This window comes from Melampsora larici-populina (assembly GCF_000204055.1).
Source record: "Melampsora larici-populina 98AG31 unplaced genomic scaffold MELLAscaffold_30, whole genome shotgun sequence".
Classification (NCBI taxonomy): domain Eukaryota; kingdom Fungi; phylum Basidiomycota; class Pucciniomycetes; order Pucciniales; family Melampsoraceae; genus Melampsora; species Melampsora laricis-populina.
The window spans coordinates 229,421-243,193 of NW_006768794.1; the positions used below are offsets into that span (position 1 = coordinate 229,421).

Consider the following 13,773-nt stretch of genomic DNA (forward strand, 5'->3'; position numbering starts at 1 on the left):
CACTTGTTGGAAGAGTTGTTCAAGTTTTGAATCGATTGATTTTTTGATTGTACTTTCAGATTGAAATTGGATGACTCTATCTAGCCATGGGTTGATCAAGTTTTCCACTCTTGACTTCCAGGTTAGATAAAAAAGAAAGAATTTCTTTCCAAGTTTTCTATTTTGTACTGTCAAGTTGAATAAAACATTAACAAAACTTGATGCACTCAACATATAGGAGGCTTTGTCAGAGGTTGAAGCTGAGCAATTAAGTCTCAGTTTGAATCTCACAAGTAACATAACTACGAATGAGGTATTCCTCAGCAGAGTCAGTCTTTCTCGGCAACTCATTGGAGATATGTACAGCAAGAAACGAAGTTATTGCTGTGCACATCATCGCAAAATAAGATGGGCAGCATGACAAGAACTGTTAATCAAAGATCCAGAAGCAGAAGTTGAGTTTCTAAAACAAGATAACTACAAACCAATTGAAAGCCAATTGTGAGAACCATTATACACATCACAATCAAGAAAACAAATAAAATACTTTGATGTTTTGAAGTTGATGAATTGGGAAGTACATAAGTTTGTAACATGAATTGAATGAGATGCTTTTGATCCACCATCAAGTCCATCATGAGCAAAAGTATCAATCAAATTGAATTATCTGGTTATAATGGTTTCTCAGTATGGGTAATCAGATCTAGTTAGTCCTTTGAGGACAGACCCAGTTCACCGTTTAATCAATGTCAAATGAAGGTTGAAATCAGACTTCTTTCATGCTTGGTTTGATTACTTTGACCAGTTGAAATTGATATATCTTATGAGTTTGAGCAATGCGTTTGTTGAGCTTTGAATGTTTTGGAGGTAGATGATTTAGATGCACAACGAGTAGTCGGGTCTGGTTGAGGAGTTGAGGAGTCGCTGGATCAAGAAGTTGAGGTCTGAGTTTGAGGAGCAACTTAGATTTCTCAGACTGACGACCTGAAAATGCCCGCTACAAAGTCGTGAAGTAGCATGGTTGAATGGGATGTGACGAGTGAATGATCGAATGACTGAGCATTCTTGACGCATGTGAAGGGATGAGGGTGAATTCCTTTGACACTCATGTTAGATTGCGATTTCACGCATGGATACCGTATGTCCAAAACTATTTAAGTATCAGTAATGTTTCTGGTATGTGGTTGGTATTTACAGTGCGGACTGACCCATACACTCATGGTTTATAGGAGGTTTGTCCCAGATTCTCAGAGTCCCAGAGAGTCCCAGGCTACCCCCGGATCCTCTGGTTTACCGTTAAATGGGTAGACTAAAGAAACATGACTAAAGAAACATGACTAAAGAAACATGACTAAAGAAACATCTAAGACTTGTGTAATTTGGGCGCGTGAGTTTAGACGCCGATGATATGTGGTCAACGGGCATCAAAAATCTAGTGATCAAGATTCAAAACCACACTCGACTATTTATATGTGTATCAACATCAACAGATAATCAAAGATACAAGTCATTTATTGACTCTAAAAACAAAGATATTCAGACTACACACATAATTCAAACACCAAGCAGATTCTAATCAGTCTAGATGGTATGTATTAGGATGTTGAATACAAACATCAGGTGGTCTCTTGGTAAACTTTTTTCGATTTTGTAAACTGATTTCAAAACTACGAGATCTTTGAGAAATCGAAATCTGATTATCTTGATCTTGAACGGACGTTGGTTTGACTTCATGTTTGCTAAAATCAGTGATATCACGCTCTGATAGTAAAGATCCTGTCGAACAGCTCTTGGTTCTTCTTAATTTCTTTCGAGAAGTAGTTGGTCTTGGTCCGACCGTAAAAGAGTAATGAATCTGGTGAGGACAATATTCTTCATCATCTTCGTTGCCTCGACTTCGTTTTCCAATTACCAAAGTAGGTCTTGAGATAGTTTCCCAGGTGATCAGTGAGGTTTCTCCTACATCGCTCTCATTCATCGGTTTTGCTGATTTCAACGGTCTAAGTGGATGTTGTGGTCCTTCACGTGCGCGTGGTTTCCATTGTCTTAAGCTGAAGGGAGAACCATCGAGATCTTGTACACGCGGAGACAGATCGTATCCAGGTATGGAGCCTACTCGATCAACACAATAGCCGCGAAGACCGGCTCGAGGTGGAGCGATCCAACGAGATGGATCAAGTAGATGAGGTTTTATTCCGCAATGAAATCGGGTTTGAATGCGCGGTCGAGATTTAGATGGATAGTCTTGAGTCATTTTAGTCGATGGCATTATACAAGATTTGATTTGCTATAGTTTAAGGATCGCTAACTTCGCTGGGAGTGGGCTTGCTATGGTTCGTGTTATGATTTTGGAAGAGAATGTACAGAGGTAGGTGATGAAAAAGCAGAAAGAATGGTGAAGGGAGACCTATATAGAAAAACAAGTCATGAGCAACTCATCATTTACCTCAGAGTCTCAGTCAGACCCTAAATATTTTGAACAAATCATCAATAACTCAGCAATTACGCTTAGTCTGTTTCCAAAAATCTGAATGACTGAGTTGAGTTGAGCTTCCTAATCGTCAAAGATAAACATAATTCTTTGAGTCTTTAGCTAGCTTGCGGGCAAGCTCCACCAGCTTCTCATGAGAATTACTTAGTCCAAGTGCGAGCTCATCAATACTGGCTCTTGATGAGGTAGGATACCACCTTTCATCAATACTCCTGATCGTAGGATCCTTATCCATCGCCCGTGCTGAACCACCCAACAGGAAAATAAGATTACATGTCTCGCTTTGTTCAAGGCTGCATGTAATCACATCTAGATGTTCAATAGCAAATGTTAAGTCCCTCACATAATCTGCCACATCATCTATCCGATCTTCTTTCCTCTTTTTCTCTGGATGTGACTCAGATGATGGGTCGACTGAATGTGAATCAGGAGCCACGATCAAGTTGTATTGTTTCTCGATAGGATATTGTAGCATATAAGTTGCAATTGAAGTGAATGCTGATTCAAGATTATCAGATAGCAAGAATATTACTGGTTTGAACTTTAGTTTCTCTTGAATTGATTTAATGACTCGATAATATTGATGTGTGGTATAGTGGTACCAACTTTCGATCTCTGGATCTGACCTTTGTGTCTTGTTTGTTGCAGTCTGAGTATCGCTCTTAGTATTATAGTAAAGTCCAATCTTTTTTGTTCCCCATTGAATTCCTATACGTCTCCAAATTGAAAGTGGTCCTTCTAATAAATGTTGATGAATCGATTCTTCGACAGAGGCCTCCATTGTTTCTACTTCTCTTAAGAGTGACTCAGTAGGTTTCCATAATTTCTTCAGTTCCATGGATTGCCTTTCGAAGACATCCTTCATTGATTGATGTAAGACTTGCTCGGTTGGAACACTCGTCTGTTGATCTCGAGCCTTGATGAAATTCCAGGAAGCGATCAAATCAATAGACTCCTTTTTAACCAAGTTTCTGATGATGTATTCATCAATGTGCCTCACACTATATGAACAAACCTCACCAGTCGAGGATAATCAGAAACAGGTTCTATGAGAATTGAGCGGGAAAGTCTTGCTACATACTGAAGGTCACGTCTGTCATTTGTTAGATGACTCCCATTCATCCATCCCTGTTCCCCAAACTTTATTCTTGGGTTCTTAACCCAACGTTCTGGTAAGACACACCGATTGGGCGGTATTTGAAAGTATTTCTATATGAGAACTTGAGATTGTAAGTATTCCTATCCTAAAAAATGTATAAAAAGTCGGGAAATCTTACCACTCACACTTATTGGTCCATATTGCCATTCTGAATCATCATAAAACATCTCATAATTCAAATGTGTGGCAGTCATAGCAGTACGAGCCTGTTTTGATCAACAAAGGTAAATGCTTGATTTCTCAAAAGGTTACGAATCCACTCCTACTTCACTCACATATAAAGCCAATTCAGAAGCAAAACTACAAGAATTGTCAAACTTGTATACAAATGTCTTTTGACATACTTTTGTAGGGTTTGAGGAATTGATTTTGGATTGACTGAACAGATAAGATGGCCTACTACTACTAGTACGTTGGGTATAGATTTTCAGAGAGTAAATTTACCTGGTGATCAATTTCATGAAAGAGTTACTTACCGCGGTATCAAAAGATATTTGCAGACTACTCATGTTTATAAAGCACATAGCAAGTTCATATATGATTTTAGTGTCAGTTAACTTTTCTTGATATACAATGTTCCGCTGGTCGTATCAGAAATAGAAAAAAATCTTACCTAAGACTAATCCCAATGAGACACAGCAGAATGAAACGAGATAAGCTTGACCCTTTAAAGAAAGATCAATTAGTCTTCGGGTGAGACCAAAGTTTTCAGAAAAAGTAACAGAAAACTTACTGGACGCCTTCGCATTGTCCATTGACTTTGCTGAACCGGCACTGGGAGAAACTTCATGATTCTAGAAGACTTTAGTAAGTATTTTGTACGGCTTTCCAAGAAGATTGTTGAATAGTTGAATGATTGAAAGGCTGCAGTCTGTAGTATGCGAATTCAGAGCTCGGTTGGATTTAATGATATTTGAAACAAAAAGTGATCACGCGGTAGTAGCTATGAAAGAAATTGAAATCGTATGAACTTTGAAATTGTAAGATTTTGAAAACAGGATCGAATTGAGAAGAGATAGCAGGGCTATAAAGCTTCTTGACGATTTCTCTCCGCTCCATCTGCTTGTGATGTCAAACTCTGATAGGGGGTACTCTGGAAATGCGTCACTTTGTGGAAGTTCGAGCAAGGTGTGTCTCATTGAAGTCCATCTCTTAGAGCAGGGCATAGGATCAACTAGCTAGTCTTCCGGTCAAACGAGCTCCTCCGTTGCTCTATACGAAGCACATCGATAAGTTGATGTTCATTGCTTTATGAGACCTTGGTTACTCAAATCATTCAAACCGAACCTTCACCAAAAGCTGTGCGATGCGTGAAGTATACCAGGACCGTGGTATCAACCGAAACCGGGCAAACGTCACCACCGAAGGCATAATTGATAACCCGAGCTGTTCTTATAGCACTGCTACGTTAAATGATTCTGTACTACGAATGAGTCCAAGTTGAGCAACTTGGAAATTATTCACTGTCACATTCTGAGGAATCATACACAACAAACATTGTCGAGTCTGTGCTTTAGAGATTGAAGAATGTATCAAGATTGAGATATTTTGAATTCGGAAGGTACGATGTCCATTGTCCAATGAGGTAATCCCACAGCTTCAAGCATTCCATATATGTAATGAGCGTGGTAGAAGCTCAAAGCAAGTACGCATTAATTTTATAACAGCATAAACAAGAATTTCAAACCCAGAAACTTATAAACCAATACCATCAACCAATATTTCCCAGTCTTTAAAGTAATCCCTTTATAATAAGAAAGATAAAGTTCAAACACAAAAAAAGTTTGAATAATATATCTGTAATGTAATATAGATAAGTCACATTGAAAAGATGAAATGCTCAAGAATCATTCAAATCATACAACAAGAATCCAAAGAAGAGAAAAAAAAGATTGATTTGATAATCTTGATATATATTTCCTTACTGAACCTTTACTGGAAATGGATCTTTTTTTGATAAGACCAACATTTTAGATTGATGATGTATATAACCTCTTACACGATCCTAAAGTTTTCAATATCAAATCAATCAATCTCAGTTGACACAATTTTTTTTACAATATCGATCAAAGTACTGACCTGTGCAATCAGATTTGCTAGTATACATTCTACTTCCTCAATCTTGTTGGAATTGATATCATCTCCAGAATCCATAGGTTGTTCTTCTAGATCGTCATTATAAGCCAACTTCTCAAATGATTGTAAATGAATTTGATGATTTTCAGACTTTAGGCGGTATCTGGTTGTATCCACATTGTAAGATCATTACAAAACAACATCAACAAGCCTTCATAGCGTTGTGAGAAAAGCACGATTCACTCACATCAGTTTCACCAGATTACATAGACATATGTCCCGACAGCCTTTAAACACAAAAGATAGAACCGCGGCACCCATAAGGAGATTCGATGAGCAATGTGATAGCGTACAGGCGCGACTGGACTGAAATTCAAGCAATGATACATACGTTCAACCACAAGGTAAGTACCTCTCGCCAGTAGTTGTTTCTCGACGCTTGACATATGCTGATCAAATAACTCAATATTTCCAGTCTTCACCGCTATATATATAGCACATCAGATAGGAATTTAAGTGATAACCATTACCTTTCACAAGTTGACAGTCAAGACTTACCAGTAATGAATGTCGAATATAACAAATGAAGACGAGAAGATCGTTCCAATAAAGCATTAACAGGTCGTTTACCTTTCAATAATCTTATTGGAATGAGGTAATTCAAGACTAAATCACGATTTCGTAATTGATCTCGATGACAATGCTTGAAAGCAAATGTCAAATGTTCTTCAGCCTGTTATAAAGGATTGTAAACATAAATTCAAGTGTTTCTTTGGTAGAAGATCCTCAGCTTTTGCAATATACCTTTTGGTAATCTTCTTGCAAGAAGCTCCAGACACCTGTTGAAAGCAAAATTTGAAGTGATGGGTTCTGAGTATCAGTGTAGTGATACTTATGGATATGAAGGCGAGGAGAATATAGGGGCGTTCTGAAGACAAAACTTACCCATATAATACCTATACGTGACCTGATGCGCCATGGGTATATAAAGACCCGCTGAGAGATCTGCATTCTCTACACCCCTGATGACATTCTTACACAGGGCAGTGGAGTTCAGCTAAGGATGAGAATTCAACCAGTTGATTAGTTAATTGGTTGTCAACAGATTGTATCAGTCTCCTGCTCGTCGTACTAGAGAAACGTGAAATGATAACAAACCTTAAAGTACAACTTGAATAACAGACTTGCCATGTATACTACTCCACCCTTTTTGGTTTCTTTTGATGCGCTTCTCTTGAATGATTAAAAATATTGATAGGTGGATAGGTTAGTGAGCATGAAACAGATCTAGAGTAATAGGTTGAGTGATCAATAAACTCCTTCTTCTTACATCACTACAACAAATCCCAAAGCTCGTTTGAATCATTCTCGCAGCCTCTTCCTGTTTGATTGGCTTTTCCCCTCGTGCAACTAATTCTCGATCTGCCTATATAAATCAAAATAGAAAACGTTCGAGATGAATGTCTACAGATAATGGGCTTTTGATCTCTTCATTTGACTATCTTTCATATCCTACACGCACTTCGATAGCAAAATGACGAAGATCACGACTGATCACGTACAAGACGGGCAGACTCCATGCAGTATTATCATCCCTAAACCATTGATTATAAGAACTAGGATTCCCAATGTGAGATTCGATCAGCAAGAAGTTTGATTCCAGGGCGATTTCTTATAGCATGGTAAAGTCTAGATTCACCTGACTAAAGTCCTCTGTGCATCAAACATAGCAAAGTAATCGGGTTTAGATCCACCTGAAGATTTGAGATCCGAATTGTTATGATCAGAACTTGATTCATCAGCTATCAATGGTAAAGGACAGATCCAAAGTCGAGATTTCAAACTGACTGAACTTTGCAGCTAACACGCGAAAATGTATAGCTGCAATACCACCCCAAGGTTCCTCGTGATAAAGTTTTCTTTTGATTTGATTTTCAGTTGTAAGCTAGGATTAAAAACCATTAAACCCACACGAATCAAATTACAGTCAACATTAATCAAAGCTCCTTCAAAAGGTTTTCCTCGTTGATAGTAAGAAAGACTTGCCACAGGTACGATTGCACTTTGGTAAAGATGTTTGCAATGATCATCTTCGATTGATAGACAAGAAGCTAATCCTTCACCAGATTGACCTTGTACTGCAGGTCGAACATGTTCTTCGGCGTATTTGGTGGGTTTCAAGGTAGGCATTCTGAGTTGATTTTTTTAAATTGGTGAGTATGTCAAAAGAAGTTCAGTGATGGCAAAGCCACATACAATTTCATGAAGACCCCTTGCAGGCAAACGGTTTCTCCCCGATGACTCGGGCCAGTATGCGGATCTCTCAGCACCACACGATGGATCCGCGAAAGCTCAGACCGACCAGGGCGAATATCAAGTCAATCCTTTCTACATATGGCGCGTCAAGTTTGTCGCGTTGAAGATTCCAGTTCAGCTTTTGTTAATGCCTTTCATCCTAGTCAGCTTCCATACTTGATTTTCAAAATAGAATCAGATGATCTTTTAGAGCTTTCTTCTTGAGGTCGGTATAGAAGCACACCTTGCTACATAGTCCAAAACACTTTAGCTTAACTTCGAACTGCTCAAAAACAATGTGACAGACGAAGTGAAATCACCTCAACTTGACTGAACGACCAAGACGCGACTCAAAACTGATGAAGAAGTGGAATCAAATTGAAGAATGACCAGGTGAATTTGTGTTGATGATGCAAACCCATGTTGCAAATGGAACATTGGATTTTGTTTAGGAAGTTGAACTACATAGATTGTCAACTCAGTCTCCGAGTCCTTATATGTGCACACATAGAACATAGTTTATCTTGAAAAATTGTTGTTCATATATAAAAACTTCTCAAGTGGAGACTCGCTCGATTTATGCCGAGAGGCTGAGGGGATCTTTTTAGGTTCAATGGATTAGCTATGCGTTTTGGTCAAGTTCGCTTTCTTAGTAAACATCCTTTCCTTCGACTTGAATACCACACATCCCAACTTCAAGAAGGTCAAATGTGCTAGATGAAATTGTGCTGTCAATTTTTAGTCACATCTGTACCAAGACCGAGATCTCGGTTCCTAACTTTTCGCATTTGGTAAACCCTCAGCTACTGACTGATTCTGAGCTTTATGAACCGGAATTTCTAATCGAATGCTCAAAGAATGAAAGCTTTGATTGAAGCAGGTAGCATGGGAGAATTTTTATACGATTTCCAGAAATACGTTAGACATCTTGTTCGTAATTATTCGTCATCCTTTTAGAGGAAGAGTTCGCAATCCTAGCAATTGCAGGCTATCAGATTGAATTTAAGAAAAATACATAGATAAGATTTTCGTCAGATTTCTTAACTTCACTATATTTAGTAGAAAGGTCAGACGTACAAATAACTGGTCTGTCCTCAATCTTATGGTTGCAAATATACGTGTGACCATTGGCATTCTTACAGGCTGAAGATGTTCGATGACCAAAAAAAAATGGGATGAATCAAATTAACTTGTGTGATGTCATGGATTGATGAGAGAAGAAAAGTTTGACTGACTGTAATGTGTTTGGTCGTAGTATCCGTAGGTGACACAATTTTGTGTGGTTTCGCCACTGGGTTCACCTGGATAGTAAGTTATAGGCACGCAGCCACCCCATGACACAAAGTGGGTATCTGGAAATTCATCAAAATTCATTAAATGGTTCCGATTCCAATCAGATTCCAATGTGTATACAATATACAAATTTGATAGAGAATTTTTTTGTCTAACTTACTATCTTGACCACATTGGTCAAGGGGACACTGGTATTTTTCCTTTCCCAAAGGATCAACAATACAGTCTACAGACAAAAAGAAAAAGATTATCAGAACATATTTATGTATAAGAGAAACTTGTAAAAAGGAAACATAGATTTACTTGCTACGTGGGGTTCCGTCTTGAATCCACCAGTACACGGTATATTTCTAATCGCATTGACTGAGTTTAAGTCAATAAATAAAATCAGTGTGATACACATCACACCGATGGTGAGATAATTCATTAAGGACATGTTGATATTGTAAGTGAAAAATGGGTAGGTTCTTGGGGAGAGTACTCCATCGACTCGAGGTCTCCTTAAATTCATTTTACATATCTGTGTTGCGATGCTGGAAAACCGGGAAAACCATATGGCTTTGTGAACCGTGAAGAGAGGCAAACGCCAACTTCAGCCAATTTCATGACGCCACTTAGAATCCAACGTCTCAGTTCATTATGGTCCACACATTCGGTAAGTTGGAGCCTGTTAGAGCATCCGACAGCATCCGACCCTATCCGACCTCCATTGAGACTTCAAAAATCTTCGAATGCTTCTCAAAGCAGGCGCCGCAAGGTGTCCGTTGGTAGAGTATGTATCAACATGTCCTAGACGTCCACGTCAGGCCGCTTTTGGATGTTTATGTGTTTTCTGTTAAAGACCTCTGGCAGATATGTATGTACCATAAATCAAGTTGAAGACAGCAAAATTTACAGCTTTTAACACTAACATGAACCTTTCACGAATCAAGACAAAAACCATTCACATAAAAAGATGCATATCAATCTATAAAGAACGAAGGAAGTGATTAACTGGATCGAAGGGAAGCAGAAGGATATTCTTGGGGCATTGAGCTTCTTATCCCTTCAAGTTCAAGGATGACTTGCAAAAAGCACACGGATCAAATGAAAGATGTAGGTTTACTGAAAGTTATATGCACCTCTTGGGATACAAACAACGTGTATCATGAACATCGTATCAAGAAGTCCAATCTGACAACTGAAGATGAAGATGAAGATGTAAGAAAACAAAACTGGAGATTCATGCCATAGCCATTTGATATGGGCAATTGCCTTAACTAGCTGTGAAAGACTTGATATCCAGATCAAGTAAGTTGATTCCCAATTGTTCAGATTTCGCAAATATACCATCAGCTGAGGATTGATTCTGATCTCTATGACTGGGTTCTCTAAGTAATTTCTAGAACAATCAGATCTTTGATTGATGCAACATCAATGGAATTCTAGCTTAGCAACGGCTACATGCTATTGAATTGAAGCAAGACAAAGACAGATGAGATTTTTGTCAGATTTCTAAACTTGATCATAATTAAGAATAACTCAGACTTACAAATGAATGGTGCATCCTTCAACTTATGAGGGCAAAGGAAATATTCATTATTAGCATTTGTACAAGCTGAAGATATTTGATGGCAAAAAAAGAGGACAAATAAGTTAACAAAGTTAATGAACCAAAACAATTGTTATGATCAATCGAAGAGCAAAACCTTGACTGACTGTAATGGTTTGGGCCGTAATGACCGTAGCTCACACAATTTTGTGTGCTTTCGGCAGTACCATCTTGTTTATAAAAAGGTACACATTTTTTCCATGAAACAAATCGAGCGTCTAGAATATCATAAAATTCATTAAAATATATCAGATTCGAATCAAGTTCTGATACGGTTTATAAGGTTTCCATAGAGAAGGTTTTCTATAACTTACTATCATGACCACACCTAGCAGGATCACAATGGTGAAGGTTAATCTGCTGTTCATCCACAGTACAAACTACAGAATGAAAGAATCAAAATCATCAGAAGTTATTTATAAGATAAAGTTCTTGAAACGAAGGAAAACTATTTACAAGCTGTGGTGTCATCCGTATCGTATCCACCTTGACAATCGACAGCATTGACTGACTTCATACTAGTAAGGAAACACATCGTAATACACAGCACCACGATAGTGAGATAAGCTCTGAAGGACATCTTGATGTAGCTGTCAAGTGAGGGAATGGTAGACGATTGGGAAGACTGTTCGAAAAACTGATCGTTGAGGTCTACTCATCGTCATCACCATTTTATGCTTCAGTGCATTCCATCTGTGTTACGGCCCTGGAAGACCTCATGTACCGTGTACGGCTCTTTGATGCAAGCTGAACGCCAAGCTCAGCCAGTTTCAAAAAGCCACTTATGATGTTCATCATGCTTCGTAATTCGACCTTTCACCCGATGCGTATCGAATGTCCTCAACGAGGACCCACGCCTGTGGCGGTTAATGACGCAAAATGTTGTGTTTTGACCAAAATCTTGGCCTATAGTGACCAAAAATTCGAATCGTGATTTTGGCAACAAAATGTAGGTGACGTAAAAGGGTCGGAATATTTCTCTAGTCACCATTCTTCCTGTCAATTGCACTCAAATTGAACCGTCAATTTGGTTGATCCCTTACGAACACCTGAGGGACTACCAGGGGGGCGGAAGTAGGCTGTGATCTTAAGGATGCTTCCCTCCCCTTTTGGTGACCATGAACATCATCATTGGTTTGATCTGATGTTTAATAGAGCTCGGAACTGATGGAAGACTGTGGTACGAGTAAAACATCTCTGAATCCTATGCTCAGCTCTACTTCAGCTACTTTCCACAAAATCTACGTGATGGATAACATGACAAGTCTCACTATCAACAAGAAATCTTCAGATTTTTATTAAATTTTTGGCAAATCAAGTTGAATTTTTCCTCAAAGATCTTTTCCTTCATGATTTGAAGATCTCACAATTTCTGGAGACAAGCTTGATTCGAATGATAAACATCAAGAAAGTAAAATATGCATGTAAATACTAGTGCTTCAGAAGTGAAATGATTACAGTAGAATCCTTGGTTAACCTTCTTGTATATACATTAGAAGTAAGCCGATATAAGTTGATAGTTCGCAATTTTTCACATTTGGTATTGCTCGAATGAAATGATACCGCACACCTTAACAATCGCAAGCTATCAAGTCAAAATAAAATAGATGGGATTCTCATCAGATTTCTCGACTTTATCAAATATATACTTGTAAGGAATAATTCAAACATACAAATCACTGGTTTATCACCAAACTGATGTTCACAAATGAACAAATGATTCGCAGCATTCCAACAAGCTAAAAAAAAAGTGTTACCCAAAAAAAGTCAGTATCAAAACTTTATCAACAAAAACCAAATTCTTGGAAACTGAAGAGAAGAAACTGTTTGACTAACAATAATGTGATCCATCATTATATTGATAATTTAAACAATTTTGTGTAGATTTCTTTTTACCTGGTGGGTTATAAGGTTCACAATTTTTCATTGGAACAAAATGAGCATCTAATGAAAAAAATCAATTGACAAAAAATTGAATATCAATCAGATTTTTGAATTCTATAAAAAATCGAATCAAAAGTCTTATTTTAACTTACTATTATGACCACATTTATCGAAATCACAATACCGAGGATTTTTTTGCTCAGAATCTAAAACACATTCTACAAAAATAAAAAAACCAAGTTTTCAGAACGTCAAGGGAACCTATCTAAGACTAAACATACAAGAAAGTGATAAAAAGGAAAAGAAAAGATTGACACTTACTTGCTGAAAGAAGAACTGAATCAGTAGAGAATCCACCCGTACAATCGATCATCTCAGCATCCACTAAGTTCATGTTCATAAACACAGACATTATGAAACACATTAGAACGATGATGAGAGAGTTTTTCAATGACATCTTGGAAATTATAGCTAGATCACGATTATGAGAAGGGCCAGACGATTAACGAACAGGTAGGTTCTTCACGAGGACCTGGTTTACGACTTCATATACCTAGTGATCTGTGTTATTACACCTTGCAATCGATTTCGGAAAAACCTTTGGCTCTTTCAAAGAATACCAAACGCCAAGCTCAGCCAATTTGACCGTAACGACGCCACTTTCACAGCGTGTCTATCCATGCTACAATTGATCAACAAGAGAAGCAGTTTTAGAAGTTGATAGAATTTGGAATCCTGATTTGACTCAAAAGTTAGCCTTGATTGGTGATTCAAGATGATTCAGGGTCTGATGAATTGGCAGGCTTTCGTTAAGTTTGTGCTTTTGTGGGTTTTCAAAGAGCCAAGCTCCGCCAAGGACTCGCATGGTATATCGTTCGCATGGTTCACCGTTCAAGGGAGTTGGTCTGTAAGCGTGAATAGGAAGACCTTATAAAACGAAAACCCAACTCTGAATCCTCTAGATATTCCACTTGACCGCTTACAAATCAAGCTAGAAGCTACTGC

General features: G+C 38.1%; 5 protein-coding genes across 5 annotated transcripts; all 5 read right to left on the reverse strand.

Annotated features, from left to right (window-relative positions):
• Window positions 1–1,555: 1,555 nt before the first annotated feature.
• MELLADRAFT_108528 (uncharacterized protein) lies at window positions 1,556–4,419 on the reverse strand (the record flags this gene model as incomplete). Its single annotated transcript, XM_007412426.1, has 6 exons — window positions 1,556–2,266; window positions 2,553–3,441; window positions 3,486–3,679; window positions 3,755–3,835; window positions 4,106–4,210; window positions 4,363–4,419. The coding sequence occupies 6 exons, from the start codon at window positions 4,417–4,419 to the stop codon at window positions 1,556–1,558; spliced, it is 2,037 nt and encodes a 678-aa protein (XP_007412488.1).
• A 1,131-nt stretch (window positions 4,420–5,550) lies between these two features.
• MELLADRAFT_89448 (uncharacterized protein) lies at window positions 5,551–7,895 on the reverse strand (the record flags this gene model as incomplete). The annotated part of the gene is made up of 13 exons (XM_007412425.1): window positions 5,551–5,634; window positions 5,709–5,868; window positions 5,953–5,992; window positions 6,097–6,189; window positions 6,264–6,438; window positions 6,510–6,544; window positions 6,651–6,762; window positions 6,864–6,938; window positions 7,036–7,131; window positions 7,228–7,321; window positions 7,405–7,459; window positions 7,554–7,650; window positions 7,755–7,895. 13 exons carry the CDS (start codon window positions 7,893–7,895, stop codon window positions 5,551–5,553), a joined length of 1,257 nt encoding a protein of 418 aa, XP_007412487.1.
• Window positions 7,896–8,974: 1,079 nt separating this feature from the next.
• MELLADRAFT_123843 (uncharacterized protein) lies at window positions 8,975–9,729 on the reverse strand (the record flags this gene model as incomplete). The annotated part of the gene is made up of 5 exons (XM_007412424.1): window positions 8,975–8,988; window positions 9,078–9,143; window positions 9,236–9,352; window positions 9,454–9,519; window positions 9,597–9,729. The coding sequence occupies 5 exons, from the start codon at window positions 9,727–9,729 to the stop codon at window positions 8,975–8,977; spliced, it is 396 nt and encodes a 131-aa protein (XP_007412486.1).
• Window positions 9,730–10,722: 993 nt separating this feature from the next.
• Window positions 10,723–11,464, reverse strand: MELLADRAFT_123272 (uncharacterized protein; the record flags this gene model as incomplete). The annotated part of the gene is made up of 5 exons (XM_007412423.1): window positions 10,723–10,739; window positions 10,825–10,890; window positions 10,992–11,102; window positions 11,199–11,264; window positions 11,341–11,464. 5 exons carry the CDS (start codon window positions 11,462–11,464, stop codon window positions 10,723–10,725), a joined length of 384 nt encoding a protein of 127 aa, XP_007412485.1.
• Window positions 11,465–12,455: 991 nt separating this feature from the next.
• Window positions 12,456–13,225, reverse strand: MELLADRAFT_123851 (uncharacterized protein; the record flags this gene model as incomplete). Its single annotated transcript, XM_007412422.1, has 5 exons — window positions 12,456–12,469; window positions 12,558–12,623; window positions 12,721–12,828; window positions 12,921–12,986; window positions 13,090–13,225. 5 exons carry the CDS (start codon window positions 13,223–13,225, stop codon window positions 12,456–12,458), a joined length of 390 nt encoding a protein of 129 aa, XP_007412484.1.
• Between the last annotated feature and the right edge of the window lie 548 nt (window positions 13,226–13,773).